Source organism: Lepidochelys olivacea (genome assembly GCF_965140295.1).
Source record: "Lepidochelys olivacea isolate rLepOli2 genome assembly, chromosome: 1".
Lineage (NCBI taxonomy): Eukaryota > Metazoa > Chordata > Testudines > Cheloniidae > Lepidochelys > Lepidochelys olivacea.
Window position 1 is genome coordinate 231,602,616 of NC_140411.1, and position 27,214 is coordinate 231,629,829.

Genomic DNA, 27,214 nt, shown 5'->3' on the forward strand with positions numbered 1-27,214 from the left:
GCAAGGGGCTGCAGCAATGGAGAGGCAGGCCCGAGGGGCGGGCGGTGACAGCGCGGGGCGGAGCGCGCTGGAGGCGCCGCCGACTCGCCACAGTGTAGCGCACCGCGCGGAGGGGGGCGGCGCGCGGCCTCTGGGTTGTTCTCAGCGCCGGCGCAGCAGCAGCAGCAGAGAGGGAGCCCGGCGCAGGCATGGGGGCGCAGCTCAGCACGGTAAGCGGCCGCTTGCTCCTGCCCGGAGGGGCGGGGGCTCTGGAGCCCTTCGGAGCGGGCAGGGCGCCTCTTCCGCGATGGGGCGAGGCGAGGCAGCTGGGCCTCTTGCTGAGACTGCCCCCCCCCCGACCCCCTTCTCCGGCGGGAACAGGGCCCCACCCTGGCGCTCCCTTTTGCAGTGCTGCATGGTGGAGCCCTTTGCTGCGTGCAAGCGCCCCGTCTCTGCCCTGTGCCCCCTCTCTGCCCCCCCCCGGGCACGCGTCTGTGTGGGGCACCCCGGTGCCGTATCTAGAGGGGTGCCGCACCCAAGGTCTGTTGACCATCCACGCAAACCAAATAACTTGGGGAGTGGAAGCTGCTGCCCGCAGGATTAGCGGGTGCAGTTGGTTTGCTGCCTGCAAAAGCGAAGGGGTTTGGCGGTGGTCCGTTAGCAATGCCAAGGCGGGAGAGGGGGGGACCCGTAAAGCCTTTCTTAGGGGCCTCATCAGCTGCTCCAAGGCTTGTGCGGTGGAGTTTGTGAGTCATCGTGTTTGACAGTCAGTGGAAAAACATTCCAGATTCCTGTTTTCTGGATGGGCACCAGCCTATGGCGTCTAAACTTGCCTCCACCCCGTTTCCTCTTTTAAACACGTTGCGGGTATCTATAAACACTGGCGTTAAATGACATAGTGTCACTTAATTTTTTCATGGGTCTGAGTGTATTTTAAAGCTTCCATTAACCAGGAAACGGAATATGTAAGGCATGTTACAAAGCAATGCAACTGCTCTCATCACCCTTCAGTAAAAAGTGGGTGTGTGTGATAACAATAGACATTCTGTTTTGAAAGAGCTAGTGACCTTAAATGTTGAGAAGCACAGTTTTCTTTTTTCCCTTGCAAACTGACAGATTGAATGTGCCTGAAGACGAGCGCTTATCACACCCACATCCTATCTTTTAGAAGGTCATTGGCAAAGGCCTAGGATGCGGGGCTGGCTGGTTGCTTTTCAGCTATGATCTAGTGTCCTCGCTTTCAGTTTTCACATGCTTTGTAAGGTGCAGTGCTTGTACTCTGGGTGTGTAGCTCCAGAAGGTGCAAAATTCATTGATTTTTTTTTATAATGCAGTCATTATACAGCCAAATAACTGGTAGAGGGAGGCTTGGGAGGGAGGGCTGACCAGCCATCTTCCTAAGGAAGAATCTTAAGAAATTGGATTACATTGGATTTCAGTGCACGGGGTTGTGTGTATGTCTGAAGCACTACACTTCTGTCCTTTGTTAAAAATCAGTTAAAAAGTTTAAACAAAAGTTCGTGTTCAGCTATAAGTAGAATATAGCACTAGCACTGTGAGGATATTATTAGTTTAATGCTGTATTTCCCATTCTGATGGGAGCGGTGGTTGTTAAAAAAAAGATCGATATTAAATATACTACTCATTGATAAGGGCTTGCATCCTTGCTGATTTAAGTGTAATTCAGAATAGTAAGTAAAGGTCCCATAGAAGAGGAGGCACAAACTCTTTGAACCATTCTGTGAGTGAATGAGTTGTCCTTTAAATCTAAGAATGTACAGTCAACTTTATTTCTAAATAAATTCTCTACTTTAAAATTATCTGGCAGAAAACTAAAGTAATTTAAGTTTATTTCTTAAAAGTATTTTTCTGTTGAAAGGTTTTTGACAGACCAATGTTAGGCAAAAGTGAGCGTTTAAATACTATCAGTTGTCAGCAGTTGCATGACTTTCCCACAACTTTTTAACCTGGGCAAAATCCAGTTTAATAGTATCTGTGTTATGGTTGTCTTTATTGAGTTCTTCCTGGTTCCAAACGCTCATTTCATTGAGATTCCCCATATAGGTCAGTTTAAGCAGCACTTGTTTATGGGTTAGGTTCTCAGCTGAGATAAATTGTGAGTGGAACTGTGCTCATATTCATCAAATGAAAATCTGGCTCATAGTCTCTTGATGTACAGTAGAACATCCTCCCTCTTCTATTCGTGAAGGCCTGCTTAAACATAAATGGGATCTTAATTTTAGCCTGAGTACAGGTGCCTAGATATGGAGGAAAGAAGTTCTGATGGCATTTATACTCTGGCTCATATCTGCTGTATTAGAGTGCTTTATGAATTCTGAAAGCAAGCACATTAAGGATGTCTGTATCTGTGTCGTCTTACCATCTTGTCTAAATTTAAGTTCATATGTTTTATTGACTTGACAATTTAATATGTATTTGTTTAGAAATATGGTAATTTCAGATGGATTCCAGAGATATTGAATACTTGTATACTGACTACTTAGAAGAGGTGGGAAAAAAGGAAAGGAGATTAACTTGTGATATTCTACTTGTGTACATAATGCACACAGGCCTCAGTATACATGCTAAAATGAAGACTCTTTATATGGAATAATTAAAGTAAGTTCTTATTCATTTATATTGCTTATTTATCAGATTTCCTTTTCCTTGCCACGATCTGATTTAAAAAATGATACCATGAACTATCAGACCTTTGCACAGTTATGTGGCTTGTTAAGAGATGGGTCTGTGTGGAAAAGTGTTAACGGTCATTAGCATGCATCATTACCCTTTTCCAGCAGCTGTCTAACCTCTCATTTCCACCCCCTTTCTCCAGTGCACCTGCTTAAATATTTCTAACTGTGGGTGTTTGAGGGTGACCTGTAGGAATAGACTGGAGGCAGCTATAAACTGTAGAACTTCAGATACTGTTGCTTCTAGACCACAAAAGCAGAGAGCAAAGATGGGTACATGATAAAGGCACAGTGACAAAATGTACATGTCCCCTCCAAAACCACAAACAACCCCTCTATGCTAATTAAACTTTCTTAAAAGGTGGGTCTAGGCTGGGATGGGGAGATAACAGCTGAGCATCCTGGATGATGTAAGACGCTCTCCTAGAAAGGTTTTTCATTGCTCTTATTTTATTACAGTTCAGTGACTGAGTATTTTGCCACAAATTATCTCCCTCAGAATATGCCTGATGCGCTGCTCTCAGTTGTTGCCCTCTCTCCAGACAAACATAGCAGCCCAGTAACTCCTGGCAGTAACATGCACTCTCTAAAGCAGTGGTGGGCAACCTGCGGCCCACTAGGGTAAACTGATTGCAGGCTGTGAGACATTTTGCTGATGTTGACTGTCTGCAGGCACAGCCCCCCGCAGCTCCCAGTGGCTGCGGTTCGCTGTTCCCAGCCAATGGGAGCTGTGGGGAGCCATGCCTGTGGACGGTCAATGTCAGCAAAATGTCTCCTGGCCCGCAATCAGCTACCCTGGTGGACGGCAGGTTGCCCACCACTGCTCTAAAGGCAATACATTTGAAAGTATTTCATTGTATGCTACTGACCACGCCCCAGTTCAGGAGCCGAGGATCCTGTACCTGTAGTAAAATGCCATTGTTAAAAGTAGAACTTTTCATTAAATATTACACTTGTTCAATTGCAATAATAAATTATTTCAGAACAGGAGGTTTTATCTTTGGTAGCTAGGATGTGCCTCGTTAGAGAGCAGGACTTGCCAGAGCAATGTTTGGAGAGAGAACTTGCCTTCTCGCAATCACTCAACTGCTGTAAGTTGGTCTAGCTCCTTTGACTTCAAGGGAGCTATCTTGATTTATGTCTTGATTGATGCCCTATATTAGGAGTGTACAGAACATTGTTTGTCCTGCTAGTATATTTCAGGCCTGTTTTCTTAGCAAGAGTGATGAATTATTTTGGAAAGCAACCAGTCCATGTTTTTCCCATCAGCTGACAATAAGTCTTTAGCTGCTGGATCAGAATGTATCTGAACTGCCCTACTGTACTTTTCCTTTGAAGCAGAATCCCGAGAGGCTCTTGCACTAACTGAGCATAAATAACAAAGTGCCTTTCATTCTGCATTTATGAAGCAGACAGCGTATTAGTCGTGTGGATCAAAACTAATGGTAGAAATTCCCATATCGTGACGGATATGTAGTGCAGCACCCTGCCTCTAAAAGTGGTGGTTGTCCTGTGCTTCAGAAGAAGATGTAAATGTGATATAACAATGTAATAAGTTACAATAATACTTTGCACTTACAGTACTTGCCATATGTGGACTGAAAGTAGTTCACAAAGTTGGGGTGGATTTAGCTCCGTTTTACAGATGGAGAAACTGACTTACAAAGAGATGAAGTGACTTGCCCGAGGTCACTCAACATGTCAGTGACAGAGCTGAGAATAGAGCCTTGGCTCCTGATTCGCAATCCTGTGCTCATTTAATTAGCTGTAGCTGCTCCTTTGCTAATTGATAACTGCATCTTTAAAGGACACTACATTATGTTAGGCCTAAAATTTGGTCGGCCTCAAAAAATCTTCTGTAATCTGGAATTTCTATTCAGTATTCTGTCCATCTCTGTCACCAAGAAATTGAACATAAAAAGTAACCTTTTGTGTGATATAGTTTTTTGCTATTGTTGCATCAGCAATTAACGAACAGTCGTCTTAGCCCTGGTCTACACTGTAACCTTATGTCAGAATAACTGTCGCTCAGGGTTGAGGAAAATCTACAGCCCATAGCAACACAGTTATATTGACTGAACTCCTGGTGTAGACAGCATTATGTTGATGGGCAGGCTTCTCCCATCAACGTAGTTACTGACTTTTGGGGAGGTGAAGTACCTACGCTAACAGAAGAAGCTCACTCATTGGTATAGGTAGCGTCTTCTCTTAGTGCTACAGTGGTGCAGCTGCACTGGTGCAGAACTGTAAGTGTAGACAAGCCCTCAGAGTTGACATCTAATGGTGCCGCAGAAACATGGAAATGTAAATAGTCTTGTTAGCTTTAGATCCATTAGAAACTGGTGTGCATGCATAACATCAGTATTTGCAGTTAAAACAAGATTAGTTGGTGGGGGGGAATGGGGACCTGTTTCAAAGCTCCTGTGATGCTAATGGATAAAATACAAAAACCCCTACTTGAGACTTTTGTATGTTAATTCAGTACAGCAAAGTTCTAGGAAGAGAGGGTTTAAGCTATTCTGGCTTCATTTAAATTTTTTTGAGCAGATACCTCCGTAACACACTAAAAATGATCTGAATCTGCCACAAATGGTTGTTTATATTAGTAGCTTCTTGACATGAGTTGCTATAGTGTTCAATAGCCATCACATTTATAGCACTATGACTTGAAAACAGCCAATCAAATTACTTCGTTTTATAAGCTAGCGAAAGTGGAAAAATGCCCAGTTATGTCTTAAATTCCTTCTGGAAGTTGTAGTGCACCAATGCAGTATGTAACATTTGAAAAAAAGAAAATGGAGTTCCCTGCCCCTTCTGGTGGAGGGGCAAAATCCTTCACTCCCCATCCCCAGAGGAAGAAAGTCATTTTTGTATCTGAAGTGAGGAATATTGACTATATATCTGTATTACAAATGTGTTTACACCTGGGGAATGCCCACTAGGCAAAAGGCTCTCAGTCTGGATCGCTGGCTGGGAAGGGCCCATTCGGGAAGGCCTTAGAAGAAGCATATCTCCCTTATCTTGTGAGACTTGGCAACTCTGCAGGCTGGGAGCCTTCCTGAGGAACAGCCTCTGACTCATGGCTGCTGTAACACTACAAGGACATGTGACCAGGTCAGCAGGGACTGGACTCCATCTTGGAATATCAGTGTTTTTCCACTGACTGGTGTGGGAACTAAGTTTTGAAACAAAGAGTTCCTGCCATATTCAAAATCTGTTTAAGGCAGGGATGTGACATCATTGTGGTTCTTCACTGACTCCCTGCCCCAAAGAGACTCCTGGAAACACCTGAGGAACAAAGACTGAACGGCGGTGTGTGGGGGGGCACTGTACCCAGGCTAAAGGGATTTTTAGCCTGTGAATGAAACACCTGGGGATTCCAAACTGTAAGCTAGCGCAGCTTGCCCCTTAAGAATCTGCAGCCTGTTTCTCTCTTCATTTAGGTGAGGATTTGCTATTCATATCCAACCTATGTCATTGATTAAGTTTAGTTTGCATGTTTTGTTGATTTGATTTGTTTGCTATCCCTTATAATCACTAAAAATCTACCTTTTATAGTTAATAAATTTATTTTATGTTCTCATCCAAACCAGGGTGCGTTTGACTAAGGTGACTGGGGAAAATCTCAGCTTGGTTACTACAAGCGTGCACGGTGCTCCTTCACATTGAGGGAGAGGCGGACTGGGTGTTAAACCCATATACTGGCCAGATTTGACCAGGGCAAGATGGTACTGCTCTGGGGTCCTAGGCTGGGAGGCTGATGGTTAGAGAGCCTGCATGTAACTGCAGCTGGGTGTGTCCCTACCTGTGTGAATGCTGGTGAAAGTGCAAGTTTGGAGGACTTTGCAACTTGTCAGAGCAGCACAGTGTGAGAGGGAGCCCAGGCTGGTGGGTCAGAGCTCAGTGGTACCCCAGTTCCAAGTGGCACCCCAGGGGTTCCCGTCACAACCCCATCTGCTGTGTGGGAGTAGACCATGTAGAGAATGATATAATATGGTCCTATGTTTAAAATCTGTTCCTGCACAGAGGGTTCCTATGAGTCATTGTGGAGAAACTAAATGAATTCTTTGCTTCAGTCTTCACGGCTAAGGATGTTAGGGAGATTCCCAAACCTGAGCCGTCCTTTGTAGGTGACAAATCTGAGGAATTGTCACAGGTTGAAGTGTCATTAGAGGAGGCTTTGGAATTAATTGAGAAACTTAACAGTAACAAGTCACCGGGACCAGATGGCATTCACCCAAGAGTTCTGAAAGATCTCGAATGTGAAATTGTGGAACTGTTAACTGTGATTTGTAACCTGTCCTTTAAATCATCTTCTATACCCAATGACTGGAAGATGGCTAATGTAATGCCAATATTTAAAAAGGGCTCTAGAGGTGATCCTGGCAATTACAGACCGGTAAGTCTAATGTCAGTACCGGGCAAATTAGTTGAAACAATAGTAAAGAATAAAATTGTCAAACGCATAGAAGAACATAAATTGTTGGGCAAAAGTCAACATGGTTTCTGTAAAGGGAAATCATGTCTTACTAATCTATTAGAGTTCTTTGAAGGGGTCAAGAAACATGTGGACAAGGGGGATTCAGTGGATATAGTGTATTTGGCTTTCCAGAAAGCCTTTGACAAGGTCCTTCACCAAAGGCTTGTAAGTAAATTAAGTTGTCATGGGATAAGAGGAAGATCCTTTCATGGATTGAGAACTGATTAAAAGACAGGGAACAAAGGGTAGGAATAAATGGTAAATTTTCAGAATGGAGAGGGGTAACTAGTGGTGTTCCCCAAGGGTCAGTCCTAGGACCAATCCTATTCAACTTATTCATAAATGATCTGGAGAAAGGTGTAAACAGCGAGGTGGCAAAGTTTGCAGACGATACTAAACTGCTCAAGGTAGTTAAGACCAAAGCGGACTGTGAAGAACTTCGAAAAGATCTCACAAAACTAAGTGATTGGGCAACAAAATGGCAAATGAAATTTAGTGTGGATAAATGTAAAGTAATGCACATTGGAAAAAATAACCCCAACTATACATACAATATGATGGCGTCTAATTTAGTTACAGCTAATCAGGAAAGAGATCTTGGAGTTGTGGCTAGTTCTCTGAAGACATCCACGCAGTATGCAGTGGGAGTCAAAAAAGCAAACAGGATGTTAGAAATCATTTAAAAAATGGATAGAGAATAAGATGGACAATATCTTCTTGCCCTTGTATAAATCCATGGTATGCCCACATCTTGAATACTGCATACAGATGTGGTCTCCTCATCTCAAAAAAGATATACTGGCATTAGAAAAGCTTCAGAGAAGGGCAACTAAAATGATTAGGGGTTTGGAACGGGTCCCATATGAGGAGAGATTAAAGAGACTAGGACTTTTCAGCTTGGAAAAGAGGAGACTAAGGGGGGACATGATAGAGGTATATAAAATCATGAGTGGTGTGGAGAAAATGAATAAGGAAAAGTTATTTACTTGTTCCCATAATATAAGAACTAGGGGCCACCAAATGAAATCAATGGGCAACAGGTTTAAAACAAATAAAAGGAAGTTCTTCTTCACACAGCGCACAGTCAGCCTGTGGAACTCCTTGCCTGAGGAGGTTGTGAAGGCTAGGACTATAACAGGGTTTAAAAGAGAACTAGAGAACCTCCATAAATTTAAGTCCACTAATGGCTATTAGCCAGGATGGGTAAGGAATGGTGTCCTTAGCCTCTGTTTGTTAGAGGGTGGAGATGGATGGCAGGAGAGAGATCACTTGATCGTTACCTGTTAGGTTCACTCCCTCTGCGGCACCTGGCATTGGCCACCGTTGGCAGACAGGATACTGGGCTGGATGGACCTTTGGTCTGACCCAGTATGGCCATTCTTATGCCTGTGCCACCCTTGCATGGACCCTCTGCAAAGGGAGAAGATTTGTTCTAAATGACTAACTGGACATATGAAAACAAGAGGCAGAATAAATCTACCATCATGTCTATAATCTGTTCCATGCTGTGATAGCTGAGTCCTAGGAGTCCAGAAAGACTAAGGCAAACTAAATGTGTATCTAAACTACCACATTATTTATATGGTAAACCAGTTTTTACACTTACTGCACTGAGGTATCTTTGAATGGACTGTTTTCTGTATGCTTCTAATATAAGCATGCAAAAACTGAGGATATCTCTCATGGGTTGTTTCTGACATGACATTATCATCATGGTATCACTTCACTAAAACAAACAGCGATGTTAATATTCTGTCTTTATGCATTGTTGCAGCTTGGAGGGATTGTGACATACCCATTATGGCTAGTCTACAGCTTGATCATGAGACTCTTCAGGAAACCCCCTCCTGCAATTACCCTGGAGGACCCTGAAATGAAATACCCATTGAGGCTGATTGACAAAGAGGTAAGTGCGTGCACGCTTGTACAGGACTGAGCACGCTGACAGCACTTCCCTATGGATCTATAATGCCCATAGCATTCTACAACTTGAGTAATGTTGCAGCAATATTGTGCCCTGTTGAGAATTGTAAAAGTTTGAAGGCTGCGGAGTTCTGTTTCTGGTTAAGCTATGTAAACGTTTATATTGAAACAAAGCAGAGAGCAAATGCTTTTTACCTAGTTTATCCAGCGCTTATGACACAATGTAAACTTGACAACCTCTGATTTTTTTTAAAACCGAGACTCTGAATTCCTACTGTTTTGTTAGTGTTGTCTCCATGCCTGGCCAATGGGAAAGACTGTCTCTTCCGGATTATCCTGTGGAACGCGTCACCCTAAATCCCTAAAATCTGCAGGATTTGATTCTTTCCTGTGCAAACCTTTTTTCACTTTCATCCAGATTTTCCATGGGTTTGGGAAGAGGGGAGAAGAGAGACTCATTTTAAGATCAGTTCTAGTCACACGTATTGTAATGCAGTTTATATCTGTGTGGATGGGAGGTCAAAAAAGACTTCTCACATAAACAGGAAACATGTTTGGAAATCTATAGCCGCTTTGGAAAAAATACTACCTTAATGAAAACATGTTTCTTGCTAAAATGAACGGTGACCTTCGTCATTTACACTTCAGTGTTGCAAAATCCACTTGTGTGTGGGTATGGGGAATAATGTAACTTCTTGTGTGCACTGCTGAGTATTTTAAGACCTGTTAAATTGAATTGGATGAGAACTTCTTAGGGTTTTAAGGTTAAAAATATCAGTCACTATTTGGAAAAGTCTCCAAGATACAGAAGTGTGTTGCACAATTGATTTTCAGTTTGAATATGGAGCTTAGGTCAGGCCTGCACTACAAACATACATCTGTATAACTACATTGCTCAGGGCTGTGAAGAATCCACACCCCTGAGAGATGCATTTATACTGACCTAACCCCTGGTGTAGACAGCCCTATGTCCACAGGAGAGCTGCTACTGCCTCTTGTGGACATGGATTAACTATGCCAATGGGAGAAGCTCTCCCATCAGTGTAGTAGTATCTTAAGTAAACAGTTACAGCGACACAGCTGCACTGGTGCAGCTGTGATCCTGCAGCTTTTGATGTATAAACCTACCCTTATTTGAAAACAAATTTTATTAGTTACAGGATATCTTCTGATGGGAGAGAACTACTTTCTTAAGTGGACTCCATGCACATGTGTGTTTTCTGTGGTCATTCTTCCCCTTCCTTCCCAAAGGCTGAACTGGGTAAGGGGAGTGGTAGTACTCTGAAGCTCAACCCAGATTCTGCCCAGCCCGATGCCAAAATGCATTGCTTCTCACACTAGATTGTGCAGCTGTTGTTAATACAGGAATTCCTCTCCTTTATAGCATGTTTACATCAGTTAGTGAAATCACTAACAGTGTTACAACCTGAATTGTTACTAGGTTTCACTGTTATCACTCCTTTGAAGTGCATAATACCAGTTCATGCCACCAGAGAGCCATTGTTTCAAACTGCCCACAAACTTCATTGCATTTGTTCACATTGCATTCACTTTTTTGTGAATGAGGGCCTTTTCAAAACTACCAAATAGTAATGTTAGCAACAGTTGTTGCTAACAGATGCAGAAGAGAGCGTGCTCAGCATGGTCCATTTGTTAAACAAGGACCAACTGTGTTTAGCACTGTTTCACCTAACCATTGTTATACCATGGCTTAACAACTGTTGCCAGAAGTCGTACTTATTATGGGTCGGTTTTGTAGTGTAGATGAGGCCTTGGCAAACAGAATTATGCATTTAGACCTCTGTAAACCATTCAGTTTCTCTTTAGAATCCTATCTTATGATGTAGTAAAATCATCATATTTGGACACCTTTGTGGTTGATGTGACATTCCAGTTAAGTGACGAGGTGATAAAGAGAAAAGGCATTTTACTATAACAGAAATTATGTTCACTGCATTTCTTTCTTTCTAGATTCCTGTTTGGAATCCCTTCTAATGAACAATCAGATCTTAATTTTACACCTATTTAACACCTAAATAAACCGTAATCCTTTGGCACAGGCAGAATGCATCTCACATTAAATGGAACTAGTAGGACTTTCCTACTTGAGCAACAACTGTCAGTAACTTTTTCTATCCTTGGTTATGTCACTTCCCTGGGACTCAGGCCTGTCCTATGCTTAAGTTGGGTTGACATAGCTCTGACACTCAGGGATGTGAAAAATTCACATCCTTGAGTGCTGTAGTCATGCCGCCCTAACCCTCAGTGTGGATTCAGCTCCATGGACAGAAGAAAACTTGTCAGCCTAGCAACCCCTTACATTGCTGTAGGAAGTGTCTATACTACAATAGCATAGCTGCGGCACCATATCTCTGCCACTGTAGCACCCATAGTGTAGATATGGTCTCACTTCGTAGAGTATTACAGAACTTCTAGTGTGCGGCAGCAGGGTTCACATGGACACTTAATGTGTGGCAGGCTAGCGCGAGGTAGATTTACACCCCAGCTTGCCATGAACTAAGTGTTTGTGTAGACGAGCCTATAGGCTATGTCTGCATTAGCACTTTTGTCAGTCAGGTGTAAAAAACACCCGTCTGACATAAATTTCATCAACAAAAGTGCTGGTGTGGACAGCACTACGCTGGCAGGAGATGCTCTCCTGCAGACATAGCTTCCGCTGCTGGTTGGGAGTGGTTTAATTATGCTGACAGGAGAGCTCTGTCCTGTCGGAGTAGAGCAGGTACACGAGAGACCTTACAGCATTGTAACTGTGATGGTATTGTTGTACTGCTGTAAGGTCTGAAGTGTAGACATAGCCTAAGAGTCTGATTCTAATATCCATAGTAAAAGCGGGAGTCCAATTGATTTGAAGTGAACCTTTAGGGAAAAGTCCAATAGAGTTTAATAGGAACAAAACCTATTTGTAGCAACTATTCTACAATCATATCTAATTTAATAGATACCACTTCTATGGGTATTTAACCATTGTATATAAGGGATGTTCTATTACATTTTATAGGGATCTTTTATAAGAAGATGCAATGTGGTACAATGGATGAGGCATTGGACTGAGAGACCTGGGTTCTCTTTTCTGCTCTCACTGTCTTGCTGTGTGCCCTGGGCAAGTCGCTTAACAGCTCTGTGATTCAATTTCCTCATCTATAAATGGGGGGAAATGATGCCCACCCACCTCTGTAAAGCATTACATATGAAAACTCTGCAGAAGTGCTAAGTATTTATCTAAGGCAAAGGTGGGCAAACTTTTGGCCCGAGGGCCACATCTGGAAATAGAAATTGTATGGCGGGCCATGAATGCTCACAAAATTGGGGTTGGGGTGTGGGCTCCAGGGTGGGGCCAGAAATGAGGCCTTCAGGGTGCGGGAGAGGGCTCTGGGTGGGAGAGTGGGGTGATGGCTCTAGGGTGGGGCTGGGGATGAGGGGTTTGAGGTGCGGGAGGGTGCTCTGGGCTGGGATCGAGGGCAGGAGGGGGAGCAGGCCTAGGGGAGGGGCTTGGGGCATGACTCAGAGGTGCAGGCTGCAGGCGGTGTTACCTCAAGCGTCTCCCAGAAACAGCAGCATGTCCCTTCTTCGGCTCTTATGTGGAGGTGCAGCCAGGCTGCTCTGCATGGTGCCGCGTCCGCAGGCACCGCCCCTGCAGCTCCCATTGGAGTGCTGGAGGGGGCCATTGGAACGCATAGGAGCTGGAGGGGGGCCATGCTGCCACTTCCGGGAGCTGCGTGGAGCAGCCCCCAATCCTGCTCCCTGGCTGGAGCGTGGCAAGCCCCAGACCCCGCTCCCCAGCAGGAGGTGGGCTGTAGTTTGCCCTCCCCAATCTAAGGACTGCAAAGTAATAAATAGCACTAGAGTTCAGACCCTAAGTATGCTGTAATGAAACCAAAAGCATACAAGGTGGAGTGGAAAGGGGAAAATGAAACAATGTCTCATTAGTGCTTGTTCATTCTCCCCATCCAAATACATTACATATCACTTAATATTTTTATCTAAACTGAAGTGTCACTTTGGTCCAATGATCATGACTTATACTGTTTAAAGAGTTATGATCATAACCTTTGAGAAATAAATCGCTTTGATTTATTTGGGGATAAATAATTTTGAAATCATTAATAAGGTCCCAAGTTTTATAGCAGGGCTCTAATCTGCAGTGTGTGTTCTTTCCCATTATAATTAAGGAAACTTTATATAAACATGTTAAAGCACTAATGTAACAAAGGAGACCAACTTGATAGTTGTTGTTTCCCTCTTATACCCACCAGTGTCCTTTCCAGTATTCTGCTCCAAAACTAAATTAGAATAACTAATTCATCTGATTTACAACTTAGCCAAAAATAAGTCTTTTGTTGGAGAACTGTTTCTGAAACTTCTGCCATTGAACTTCCTCCTTTTTGTCTTTTATCTAAATTTAAACTACAAATGAAGAACTGATTAGATCCTCATTGAGATCTTTGGATCGTGTTCTGTACAAGTGCAGAGCATTATAAAGTTATTGCCTATACTAAATTGCAAATAAGTAGTTTTTATTGATCTTTGTTAAATCTGAAATATTTTTTCCTGTAGTTTCTCTCCCCCCTCCTTTTTTTTGCATTTGTATTAGGTATTTGTTGTTGTTTTTTGACCTCACAAACTGAAATATCAATGTTTTTTCTTATTTCTTGAAAAGAGAGAGGCTTTCAAGGAATTTGAGTGGAAAGTATACTTTTGATACAGCAGTGAAACAGTGCTAAATTGATTTCCTATTTTATAGCATATACAGAGTGCTGAAACAGTTTCAGTTACATATCTGTGGATTAGGGTGAAACTAAGTTTTAGAAACAGCCTGACTGACGTATCTGTTAAAAACAAAACAAAAACGGCTAACAAAATACAAAGTATTTCCAACAGTGTGTGTGATGATTTTGTTTTTTTCCCATTTCAGGAAATTAGCCATGACACGAGAAGATTTCGCTTTGCCCTTCCAACTCGAGAGCACATTCTAGGTCTCCCTGTTGGTATGTTTTATATTGGCAGCCTGGTTTTATCATCATGAATGAAAGCTTTGTTAATTATACCTGTCACAGACCTATGAGGCCGTATGGGCTACAAGAACTACTTGAAAAAACATTTTAAATGCTATTGATGTTGTTGTATCCTCTCCTGTGACATCATCTGATTCATTCCAGTTGCAAAGTAAAATGAAATAAAAAAAACTCATGCTCTAAATGCATATCAAAATGCAGCCTTAAATATGGAGTTCCTAGGACACCTTTATAGTATGCCTTATGTTCAGTTATGTGTAAGTGACGTGTGTTAATGAGGTGCTAATAACACTTGAACGTGTGAGTCATCCTTGAACATCCTTTTTTACATCTGTATATGTGTGTAATATATAATATCTAAACTTATGCTTATGGCTGCTACAGTAAATAACAAACATGATTGAGCTCCGGGTTGGAGAACTGCTCTCTAAGGCTGGGGTAGCTGAAGACTGTGCCTATTCAGCTGGATTTCATGCAGACTGGAGGAAGAAATCTAGCAAGGTAGTATGGAAATACAGGCGAGCAAGGGAAAAATTATTGCTTCTGGACCAAAGGGGTAAAGAGAACCTTAAGACCCAATCTGGCTTTTCCACCAAGTCATTGTCAGCTACAGTGAAAGAGAATTGGCTCAGAATAGCCCCTCAAAAATAAACCTGTTCTTCCCTTCTGCTGCTTGTAGGACAGCATATTTATCTTTCTGCACGGATTAATGGAAATCTGGTTGTCAGACCCTACACACCAGTCTCCAGCGATGACGACAAAGGCTATGTGGATCTTGTTATCAAGGTAAGGATATCATTGTGCCATACAATACTTGCCTAGTTATAAGCCGTTAAAAGTTACAGTAAAGAGCATGGTGTTGTAAAAATACTTTTGTGTGATTCCATGATGTCTAACTCTACTATGGCTTGTTGGCTTCCACTCAGTGGTACCTCAGCATGCAAATCAATATAGATTTAATTCATATAGCGTCCTGTGATTTTTTTTTGTCTATATATGATGAGACAGGGGATTGAAGATATAGGTACACAGAGAGTGCAGATTTCCAACATTTCTGTAGCAAAGGGAATCAAATTTGTAGAAGTTCACAAAACTCTCAATATTTTTTAAGAAGCAACCAACCTTGCCTGAACTCCTGTGTGCTTGTTCCATGGGTGATGTGGTCAGCATGATGTACGCAGGAGCATTATTAAATGTGGGAGCTGGTAGGCATAGATATCACTGATCCATAACATTGTTGGTGCTCTGTTTGGCGAGATGGTAAGTTTGGATCATCTAATGTTCTGAATTTCCCCTCTCAATAGCCACATTTTGGTATTCAGCAAATATTTCTATAGCTGATAGAATTTTGTATTAAATTACTACATTACTTTGCTGGCTCTCTTCAGAGTTTTGTTTCCTATTAGGTGTTTCTTTCTCACACGGTGACACGCTTTATAAAGTGAACCATAGAAATGTAGGGCTGGAAGGGGCCTCAAGAAGTCAAGTCCAGCCCCTTGTGCTGAGACAGGACCAAGGAAATCTAGACCAGTAGCTCTCAACCTTTCCAGACTGCTGTACCCCTTTCAGGAGTCTGATTTGTCTTACATACCCCCAAGTTTCACATCACTTAAAAACTACTTACTTACAAAATCAAACATAGTGTGCTGTGACACTTTTTTGTATTTTTATTACTGAAAAATTGCTGACTTTCTCATTTTGTTTACCATATAATTATAAATCAACTGGAATACAAATATTATACTTACATTTCAGTGTATAGTGTATATAGAGGAGTATAAACAAGTCATTGTCTGACATTTTAGTTTGTACTGACTTTGCTAGTACTTTTTATGTAGCCTGTTATAAAACTAGGCAAATACCTAGATGAGTTGATGTACCCCCTGGAAGACCTCTGCATACTCCCAGGAGTATGTTTACCCCTGGTTGAGAACCACTGATCTAGACAGTCCTTGACAGATGTTTGTTCAACCTGTTCTTAAAAACCTCCAATGATGGGAATTCTACAACCTCCTTTGGAACCCTATCCCACAGCTTAACTATCCTTATAGTTAGTGTTTTCCCTAATAGTTTACCTACATCTCCCTTGCTTCAGATGAAGCCCGTTACTTCTTGTCCTACCTTCACTGGACATGGAGAACAGTTGATCATAGTCCTCTTTATAACAGCCCTTAATATATTTCAAGACTGTTACCAGGTCCTTCCTCCGTCATCTTTTCTCAAGTTTAAATATGCCCAGTTTTTTCTAACCTTTCCTCATAGGTTAGGTTTTCTAAATCTTTTATCATTTTTGTTGCTCTGAAATCCTTTGGACTCTCTCCAGTTCGTCTACATCTTTCCTAAAGTGTGGCACACAGAATTGGATGCAATGTTCCAGCTGAGGCCTCACCAGTGTTAAGTAGAGTGGGACAATACTTCCATGTCTTCCATCTAACACCCCTGTTAGTATAGCCCATAATATTAGCCTTTTCCATAACTGTATTACATTGTTGACTCATTCAATTTATGATCCACTATAAACCCCAGATCCTTTTCAGCAGCACTACCAGCTAGTCAGTTATTCCCCATTTTGAACTTGTGCATTTGATTTATTCCTTTATAAGTGAAGTACTTTGCACTTGTCTTTATTTAATTTCATCTTGTTGATTTCAGACCAATTCTCCAATTTGTCAAGATCATTTTGAATTCTAATCCTGTCCTCCAAAATGTTTGCAACTCCTCCCAGCTTGGGGTCATTTGCAGAGTTTATAAGCATACTCTCCACTCCATAATCCAAGTAATTAATGAAAATATTGACTAGTACCAGATCTAGGACTGACACCTATGGGACCCCACTAGATACTCCCTCCCAATTTGACAGTGAACCATTGATAACTACTTCGAACTATTTATGCACCCACCTTATTAATTTCATCTGGGCCACATTTCCCTAGTTTGCTTATGAGAATGTCATCTGGGACTGTGTCAAAAGCCTTAGTAAAAACAAGAGCTACAGCTTCCCTACTATCCACTGGGCCAGTAACCTTGCCAAAGACGACTTGGCATGGCTTGATTTGTTTTTGACTAATCCCTATTGACTCTTTCTTATAACACTATCATTTGGGTGCTTACAAATTCATTCTTTAATAATTTGTGTCAGTATCTTGACAGGTATTGAAGTTAGGCTGACTAGTCGTAGAATCATAGAATCTCAGGGTTGGAAGGGACCTCAGGAGGTCATCTAGTCCAACCCCCTGCTCAAAGCAGGACCAATCCCCAAGTAGTCTATAATTTCTCGGGTCCTCTTTGTTCCCCTTATTTTAAATACGTAATACATTTGCCCTTCAGTCCTTGGGGACCTCCCCTTGCCTCAGTGAGTTCTTAAAGATAATTGCTAACTGGTCCTCTTATATAGGAATGTGTGTGGTGGGGGAGGGGAATGACACCAGTACAACTATATTTGTTTAAATTCACACCTTACCTTATACTTGTAAATACAGATATATCTTTCCTATGTAGACAAGCCCATAGCTTTACTGGTAGGGGGTCTGATCTTGAAGTACTTAACACCCACTACTCTCATTGCCTTCACTTGGAAGCTGCAGGCTCTTGGTATCTCAGAATTGGGCCCAAGGTTAACAAGTCTTGAGTCTATCCCTGTATAACAAAGCTGCCCTAGGACAATTTTCACCTCTTCAATTGGCTTTAAAATAGAACTGTCTCTGTTTTGGATTCTCAGCTCTCTGTTTTAGCATGTCTGAGAACCATGTCTCATTGCTTGAGTTTGGGCATATGAATTTGTGTATTACAGAAAATTAAGGCAAAAACTTGTCTTTAGTTTGAGCTCTTTTAATTAAACAGTTCCTTTTAATCTTTATTTTTAACAGATTTATTTTAAAGGGGTCCATCCAAAGTTCCCTGATGGAGGAAAGATGTCTCAGAATTTAGACAGCCTGAAATTAGGGGATACCATTGACTTCAGAGGTCCCAGTGGATTACTTGTCTACAAGGGAAGAGGCAAGACTGATTTTGGAAATATTGTGTCCAGAATAACAAGCACCGAAAATCTTATATAATTGTGATGCACTGTAATGTAGGAGTAGTGATCGCTGACTCCACCCCCCGCCCCGCAATCCAAAGAGGTTCTGGCCTTTCCTACACACAAGTTGAACCACTTTAACTGTATTGGGTTACTTAGAGAAGTACAGCTGCTCTAGAGTGCCTGCAGCTATACTGTTGTTGTAAACGTACTTCTATAGGACGGGGAATAAGGTCTTCTCTACATTACAAAGGTTTGCTGGTAGTACAGACAGAGCTCTATTCCCAAGAGTGCTTTTGCTGGTAGAACTGTATATATGTTCCCTAAGTGAAATAAACTATAGCAGCAAAAGTACATTTATGGCACTATGACTGTGTTTCACTAAGGCTTTTGCTGGCATAGAAATGTTGCCCCAAAATCACACCCCTAACCAGCATTGCTATACTGGCAGAAGTTTCTTGTGTAAGCCTGGTATATGCTACACCAGGATAAAGCAACTTTTACATACTGTAACTGTGCCCAGAGCAAGGATTGTACTATATTTGCAAAGAAAGCACACCTAACTGACATGGTTATACTGGTACAAAAACTGTGTGTAGACAAGGCTTGACAGAATCCTACTCTCAATTCCTAGCAAAAGAGCCAGTAGCTGCGTTAGGATTCCATCTGCATGACAGTTAACAATGGTTAAACTTGGTTATTTTGGCCAGGCCTCTGTGAATGAGGCAGGAACATGTAATGTCATGATTAAGAAATGGGCTTTATCCCAAGCTGGGGCTGATTCCTAGGATAAAGCAGAAATGTTTGTAGCCTCTGTCAAATCTGTGTGGTGTGTCCACACTAGCCATTAGAAAGTACCTCAAGTTAATTGGGAATCAATTAACTCCAGGTTTTAAAAAAAAACAAAAACACCACAACACGGTGAAGAGAAGCCCATAGAGACCTATGAGTGGGCTCTTTTAAAACCTGGTCGTGACCTTATTCAACACCATCCACTGGCGTGGTCTTTGTGTAATAATTGCTGATGGACTGGGTTTGTATTATAGTGTTTAGATACTTAATTTTAGCCAAGTTTCTTCCTCACCCAATTGAGATGTCTTCTGGAAATAGTTGTTACATACAGAGAATGGATTGTGAGCTCTTGAGGGCAGGTTGATCTTGTTGGGGGTGGAGGATGGTCCTTGTCAGACCTGACTCCTGCTCCTTGTTCAGGGCCACTAGACATTACTGAAATGCAAATCATAATAGCTTGATGTTGAGAAATGAGTCAAAAATCCTGTCTAATTATAATACACTAGCAGCGTTCATTTTCAACGTCTTTTAAAATAGTTAGCACTTTTAAAATATATCTGTTTGTCCTCATGATAGCCTTATAAGGAAAAGGTGACACATTGCCATTTTACAGATGGGAAAATGAGTGGAGAGGTGATTGTCTCAGACCCTGGGCAGTCACTATAAATCAGAATTAGAACTCAGGATTTGTGATACCAGTCCTCTGTTCAAATTAGTGTTTGCGAGTACTCCCTAATATTTGTCCTTTCCTCCTTTTTTCCAGGCACGTTTGCTATTCGCGCTGAGAAGAAATCTGAACCTGTTCTTAAAACAGTGAAATATGTTGGGATGATTGCAGGTGGAACTGGTATGCAAGAATGAAGTTTCATTCTTTGTGCACCTTGTTTCTGCAAGGCTATTAGATGTATTGCTCATGGCCAGTTTTAACTGCAGTTCTTTTTCAGGCATAACTCCTATGCTGCAGCTCATTCGCGCCATCATGAAGGACAAAGATGATCCCACCATTTGTCAGCTGCTGTTTGCTAATCAGGTAACTCTTCTTTTCTTGTTGTGGCAAGACATTAAAATTGTCCTTAAGTTTAAAAAAACAAAACCCAGGTATATGCAAACCTCTGCTGAGACAGCACAGAACATAGATACAATTCAGTATCATAAAACCCTAAGCTAAAAATGAACAAACTATAAAAACAGGCACATGTGAGGCCATTGCAATGAGCACACGGTTCTCTGCATTATTGCCTGGTAACTTTTGCCCTGACATCTACCCCTCTTTTTTTCCTATGTCCTCTTGTTATGTTCCTTATCCAGACTGTAAGTGTTTTGAGACAGGGATTCTTTCTTCTGAATGGTTTCAGAGTAATAGCCGTGTTAGTGTGTATTCGCAAAAAGAAAAGGAGTACTTGTGGCACCTTAGAGACTAACCAATTTATTTGAGCATGAGCTTTCGTGAGCTACAGCTCACTTCATTGGATGCATACTGTGGAAACTGCAGAAGACATTATATACACAGAGACCATGAAACAATACCTCCTCCCACCCCACTGTCCTGCTGGTAATAGCTTATCTAAAGTGATCATCAAGTTGGGCCATTTCCAGCACAAATCCAGGTTTTCTCACCCCCCCCCACCCCCCTCCAAAAACCACACACACAAACTCACTCTCCTGCTGGTAATAGCTTATCCAAAGTGACCACTCTCCTCACAATGTGCATGATAATCAAGGTGGGCCATTTCCAGCACACATCCAGGTTTTCTCACCCCCACAAACTCACTCTCCTGCTGGCAATAGCTCATCCAAACTGACCGCCAGCATGTTTTTGTTTTTTGGGGAGGGGGGGGAGAAGCCCTTGTCAGAATTTTAAAGCTGCCCCATCTAGCAGCAGCATCATTTGCTCTCCTTTAAGATTAATACCCCCCACCTCCAGGGCACGGAACCAGGTTTGCATAGGGAAGTATGAATCTGACTATTTCTGAGCACAGTTGCAGCATGTGACCTAAACTTAATTGTCCCCAACAGGTGAGAACTGCAAAATGGGGGAGAGAGTGCCATGCAATTAGAAATAGCAGCTTACTTGTTGTAGAACCAGCACCACAAAAAGATATTTTCTGATCTGTTGGGGGTCATAGTCTACTCAGGCCCCGTTTTCAGATTTCAACTTCTCTGAAAGGTTGCATTGTGTTATGCCACTACATGTTGTCTCTTTCTTTACAAAACTCCAATGAAGGGTCGATACAGTGAATCTTAATATGATTGTCATAGAACTGGTAAATGATATTCTCAATTTTAAAACAGGAAATTCTTGTTTACGAATTTCATGATCTAGCTGTGCTAAGCATTAGGCATTTAAAAGATGCTTATGGCTGCTACATGATGGCTTAATTTGGATACAAATCTCTGTCTACCATCTGAGAGGTATGGATGTAAGTTTATAGGAAGTCTTAGTCCCATTTGGTTCTAGTAATCAAATACCCCTAATTAAATGGTGTAGCAAACACCCTCCATTGGTACTGAACTTGTCTCTTAAACCACACGAGCCACTCTTACCCAGATAACATTCTGCCACGCATACCAAAATGTATGAAGGGCAAGATTCTCAAAAGGTCATATTATAGGCACCTAAATAAAGTAACCAGATTTTTTTTTAAAGGGCTCAACTCCTGTTGTTTTCAGAAGGACTTGGTAGATGCTGAGCACTTCTGAAAATCTGGGCACAAGTATCTAAGTACATTGTATCAAGTTACACTAACCCAAATGAAAGTAGATGTGTGGATTGACAGTATATGATGCTACTGATTATCCTCAGTGCTTTAACTTTTATCTTGTGTCCACTGAAGCTATTTTAATCATAGATAATGTTGTAGAAATTATAATAGTAGAAGTTGGTGATGGAAAAGACCTGTTGGGTCATCTAGTTCTTCTCTGCCTATATAGGATTGACCTTATTTTACGTTTATCAGAATTATGTCTAGCCCAGACTTGAATGTGCCAAGTGATGTCCCATTTCCCTTGCATGCGTGTTCCATAGACTAATGCACCTTACTGTTTGGAAGTATTTCCTGATGTTAAGCCTAAATTTTTCCTCTTGCGTTTCGTCTCAATATTTTACCACTCCAAATGCCTCTCCGTTCTTGGTTTTTACACACTTAAAAAAACGTCCTTTCCTGGTCATTATTTAGCCAATTAAAGTATAAAATGTCTCATTCTAAGGATAGTTCATACACTAAGTACTTCCATAACTGGGTTTTTTCCCCCCTCTACCCCTGTACTCAGCCCTTCACACCTTTAATCACTTTTGTTGCTCTTCTTTGAACTCTCTCCAGCCTGTTGGCGTATTCCAGGTACGGTCTTAACAAAACTTTGTACAGAGGGCCTGCTGTCTCCCTGTTCTGAGACATGGAGTTTGCACAACCAAAAATCACGTTGCAAACTTCTAGCTCCTGTCTGCTGCTGTCACCCATAAAATGTCCTTATTTTTTGCTGCTTTCCAGATTTCTCCCTCCCAATTAATCTGTGTTTAGGATTGTGTATATATCTTGTATTATCCCAGGTGGAAATAATACAAGAGGGTCTACAGTGTTTACAAATATGGGAAGGAAATAAAATGAGATTCTATATCCTCATGGGTGCTCTACACATTTATATTTAATACTTACTGCTAATCTCATAGCATGCTGTTAGCTCCCTTCTAGATCATTGAAAATGTCTTCTATTGTCCGGTTCACATGCCTGCTTTGATTTAGTCAGATCCAGAAATAGCTTTCTTGTAACAGATGCAGTTTCACATTAGATCCAGAAATAGGTGCCTTCTCAGCAACAGGTGCTGATAAACTCCCTCCATAGTCCCAAATATTTTGCTTTCATTGGTGCCAAATTGCTGTGTGGCTGGGAAGAATATGAAGGGACTAGCAGCACTTCATAATGTGAGGCTGAAAAGGAGATGGAAAAACTACTCTGAGTCTCCTAGCATTATTTATACTATAGTGATATTGTGCAGTAATATTTAATTTCCCAAGTTTTATGAAAGCTGAATTGATACTGAAGACTGCTAATACAGCATTTCAGTTTTGTGATGCTGCATCTAATAACCATGTGGTGGTGGGGTGGTTTTGTTTTATTAAAAAAAAAAAAATCTAAACATATTTTTATCCCTTTCCATGAGGCAAGGCGTGGTCATCAAAGATCAAGAAGCTGGGAAATTTGGGATCTGTTTCTGACTCTCACTATCTTATTGAGTTCACTTATACATGTTTCAAACTCTCTCTAATATTTAGATAATAGCTACTGCACAGGAGTTCTGTGAGGCTTAATCTGTTACAGTTAAGAGACTGGATGAAGGACTCTATTGAAAGTATAACTCCTTTCCTTTCCCTGCAGACTGAGAAAGATATCCTGTTACGATCAGAACTGGAGGAAGTTCAGGTTCAGCATCCAGACCGCTTTAAGCTTTGGTACACGTTGGACAGAGCACCTGAGAGTAAGATCTAACATGCCACTCCTGTCAATGCACCAGATTATTAGGGCTGATTACAATTCTAGAATCCTCTAACTTTTTCATCCCCTGTTAAGGCAACTAGATGCCTTCAGAGCTGACAGGAGGAAAAGGTTGGTAGCTAGTGCCTCCGAAGCTATGAAACTGGTCAGGAGAATGCTAGTGCGTAGTCCTCATCTTTGACTTTGGTAGCAAACGTGAACTCAGAGAGGCAAAGCTGAACAAGTCCCCCCTGATACCAGTTTCAATATATTCTGAAGAAAGGAAAAGAGCATTACTGACACAAGAATTGAGGATTAAATGTGTTTGCCTCTGTTCTCCCATATTAGCCATCTCATTCCCCTTTTTGGGGTCAGCAGTTTTGTGTGTTCAGTACCAGCAGCAAGTTGGGGAACCCTGAATCTATAAAAGGGATAACACCTTAAATACCTATTTTATTTTCTTAAACAATGGATTAAGAAGGAAGGTCATGTGGTACTAAACCAAGGGTTGGCAACCTTTTAGAAGTGGTGTGCTGAGTCTTCATTTATTCACTTTAAGGTTTTGTGTGCCAATAATACATTTTAATGTTTTTTTAAGAAGGTCTCGCTCAGTCTTTATATTATATAACTAAACTATTGTCATTTTGTAAACAAGGTTTTCAAAATGTTTAAGAAGCTTCATTTAAAATGCTGATCTTACACTGCTGGCCTAGGGTTCCGTTCACCAAGGTTGGCAGTGGGCTGAGCGGAGCCAGTGGCTGGGACTCCAGACTGGCAGTGAGCTGAGCAGCTCAGCCTACTGCTGCTCCGTCCGCTGGCTCCTGCCAGCCAGGGTCGGCTCAGCGTGCTGCCGGTCTGGAGTCCTGGCCCTGTCCATATAGAGTAGGTACCTACCTTCTCTCTGGTGCTAGGCATTCTTTTCCTCTCTCTGCACTGAGATGAGGGTGGGAGTGTGCTGAGAACAGGGCTGGGGGTGAAGGAGCAGGCTGGGGATTGGGGTGCAGGGTCTGGCCAGGAGGTTTGGGTGTGGAGCGCTTACCTGGGCAGCTCCTGTTTGGTGCTCAGGGTGGGAGTGGGGATGTGTGGGTGGTACTGGAGTCAGGCTGGGGTTGTGGTGGGTACAGGGCTGGGGTGGTGGGGGTGCTCCCTGCCCCCTGCCCTGGGTGGCTCATGGCAGGGGCTTGGAGGGGATATGCCCTGATTCCACCCCCTTCTCCAAGGTCTCTGGAGCAGAGAGCGCATTGCAGCTCCGCTTTTATCTCTCCCGCTCTGTAGCAAGGGCTGTTAGCTGATCGGCTGCACAGTGGAGCTCTGTTCTTGGTTGGCCCATAATAAATAAGGGTGTGTGTTGTTATAAAGCCTGTTAATAAAATACCTTTTTCCCCTCTGCCCTCTCCATTCAGATTGGGATTATAGCCAGGGATTTGTGAGTGAAGACATGCTCAGAGAACACATGCCCCCTCCTCAAGATGATGTTCTGATCCTCATGTGTGGTCCTCCTCCAATGATCCAGTATGCTTGCTTACCCAACCTGGAAAAACTGGGATACACCAAGGACATGAGATTCTCCTACTAAAGAAGATTTAGCTGTGCTGTAGCGTGGAAAGGAAGCTGATGTAAGGAAAAGCATCTAGTTAACAGGGAACAACACAAAGTACACACAGGTGGCTGGTGTACAATGCTGGGAAGCTACATTTTAGATTATAATCACTTAGATTTCTTAATGCAGTTCAAAATTTGGCACAACACTAAAAACAAATAATTTAACCAGGTTGCAGGTACGTAGTGATATATGATGCTTGGCTGTGCTTTCCTTAGCACATTCTTCAGAGAGACTGATTGACTACAATTTAGTGTCAATTTTCAGCACCAAAGCGTAATTTTTAGGGGAATGAAGAGGACTGTTACATTACTTACAGTGTAATCCCTGTGGTAACTAGTTACTTCCCAACCCTGTGTATATTGGATATTATTCTTGGTATGAACTATGGCCATGTATAGGAAGTACACCTTTATTGAACTTACTAATCACAAAGCTTTTACAGCAGGCATGTCAACAATGGCTGTCTCTTACACTGTCACCTGGCAAAGGTGAAAGGTTCAGGATGGCCTTTCATTGAAATCTGGTGGTTTACTGGTTATGAGAGATATGGTGTAAGATGTCACTTCAACATAAATACGCATACCAGGAACATAATTTCCAGTTGTATTTTGGACTGACCTTGCTTAAAGCAAATCTTTTCCAGCTGATCACCTTTACTAGCCATTCCCCTCCCAAGAACCTGAGATTAATTCTTGAAGGCAGGGGCTTTTGAATGTTGAAGCAGTTATTTTTAAAGAGCTGAAGGTGCTAGACTAGTGGGGTGTGTTCCCTCTGTAGAAAACTGTAGATTTGATGACTCTTCAGAACTGTTCATGCTAGGATTTCACTTGCAGATCTCTAGGTGTACTAAAATCCTATTAGCAAAAACTACTCAATTTAGTCTTTCTGTGATAAATTACTAAGGGGAGCGGGGTCATCTACCCTCCATGCAGTGCTCAAGCAAAACTCCATTGAGAATTTTGTCCAAAAAGGATGTGTAGAATTTGTTTGACAGCAGCTTCATCTGTCTAGCCAAATCCAAAAGTGCTGGACTGATTGCAGTTGGGTCTTAAACAGCTTGTACCTCATCGATGGATGTTTCCATACAGAATTTTCTACTTCCCAGCAGTAATCCTACCTGTAAGCTGTCAAACTATAAAATCTTGTTCGAGTTGCTAAAACTGTTGGCTGAAAGAGTAAGTAATGTTGATACAAAGATACATATTACTATGAGGTTATAGTAATTTGCAGGACCTTCTCTTGTGCCTATGTAGAGCCTGGTATTTTGCACTTAACAGGTGGAAAAGATACTATTATTCACTCTAGGTTCCTTTTGCAGCAAGGCTACTAAATGAGGTTAAATGCATTCTGGGAGATCTTATCAATGTGTGCTTCTTACAGTCTGAAACTTGGGCTTTGGTAGAACAGTACTGCATCCTCAGAGTACAACTGAGGTGTTCCTGCTACTAATTTAAATCTGTCTTTGTAGCAGGCAATATGTTCAAGTTTAAAGTGAAGCATTGGTGTTACTTGTATCTGTAGGGGACAAACACACCCAAAGATTTTTTTTCTTGTATTAAGACTTTTTTTGATCAACTCTATAGCTGGTTAATTACAAGCTGTTTTGTATTATCATGCATATTCACTTACTGGCTTTTTCAAAATGTTTGTGCAAGAAATAAAATATTTTGCTGATTGTCATTTCATGTAAGTGTTAACTTTGCAAAGCCACTTGTGCAGGTATACAGATAAAGAACTTGCTGCCTCTTAATAAAATCCTACCATGGGTGGGAAAAGGACTAATTGAAAAACAAGCAGATTTTTAAAAAAATCTGTTTCCTTAGCTAGATTAAGGGAAGAATAAATTCAGTCTGTACTCAAAACCCTATTGTATTAGGGTTTTAGTACATCACCTTTGGTGGCAGAGGCCCATTCCTTTTTTTGGAAAGAGAATCTGCTAATGGTTACATATTTTTCCATACCTGCCTTAAATGTGTCATCATGCTGTGATGGTATCATAGTTTTTCAATAGTAGTTTCCCCATACTTAAGCTGAGATCTGTTGGAAAAATAGTGACTCACCTTGTGCAGTAACAGCAGTTCTTTAAAATGTCCCCCTAGGCATGCTTTACTACTTGCCCTCCTCCCCTCTACTTCTGGGTTCTTGCTATGACTCTGCTGTAGAGAAGGAACTGAGGAGAGGTTAGCCCACATGAGACAGTGCATGTGTGGGCCCTATGAGCAG

The 27,214-nt window shown here is 41.8% G+C and overlaps 1 protein-coding gene across 1 annotated transcript; it reads left to right on the top strand.

The window, feature by feature from the left end:
- Window positions 1-59: 59 nt before the first annotated feature.
- Window positions 60-26,671, top strand: CYB5R3 (cytochrome b5 reductase 3). The gene is made up of 9 exons (XM_084617272.1): window positions 60-209; window positions 8,927-9,058; window positions 14,009-14,081; window positions 14,788-14,894; window positions 17,975-18,104; window positions 19,682-19,765; window positions 19,863-19,948; window positions 23,293-23,392; window positions 24,792-26,671. Exons 1-9 carry the CDS (start codon window positions 189-191, stop codon window positions 24,962-24,964), a joined length of 906 nt encoding a protein of 301 aa, XP_084473398.1. The 5' UTR covers window positions 60-188; the 3' UTR covers window positions 24,965-26,671.
- The last annotated feature ends 543 nt before the right edge of the window (window positions 26,672-27,214 follow it).

Excerpts from the sequence above, each read along its gene's own strand:
- CYB5R3 (XM_084617272.1), top strand. The coding sequence starts at position 189 with ATGGGGGCGCAGCTCAGCACG. Across the intron at positions 14,895-17,974 it reads ATGTGGATCTTGTTATCAAG|ATTTATTTTAAAGGGGTCCA; the intron begins GTAAGGATATCA and ends TATTTTTAACAG. Across the intron at positions 18,105-19,681 it reads ACTTGTCTACAAGGGAAGAG|GCACGTTTGCTATTCGCGCT; the intron begins GCAAGACTGATT and ends CCTTTTTTCCAG.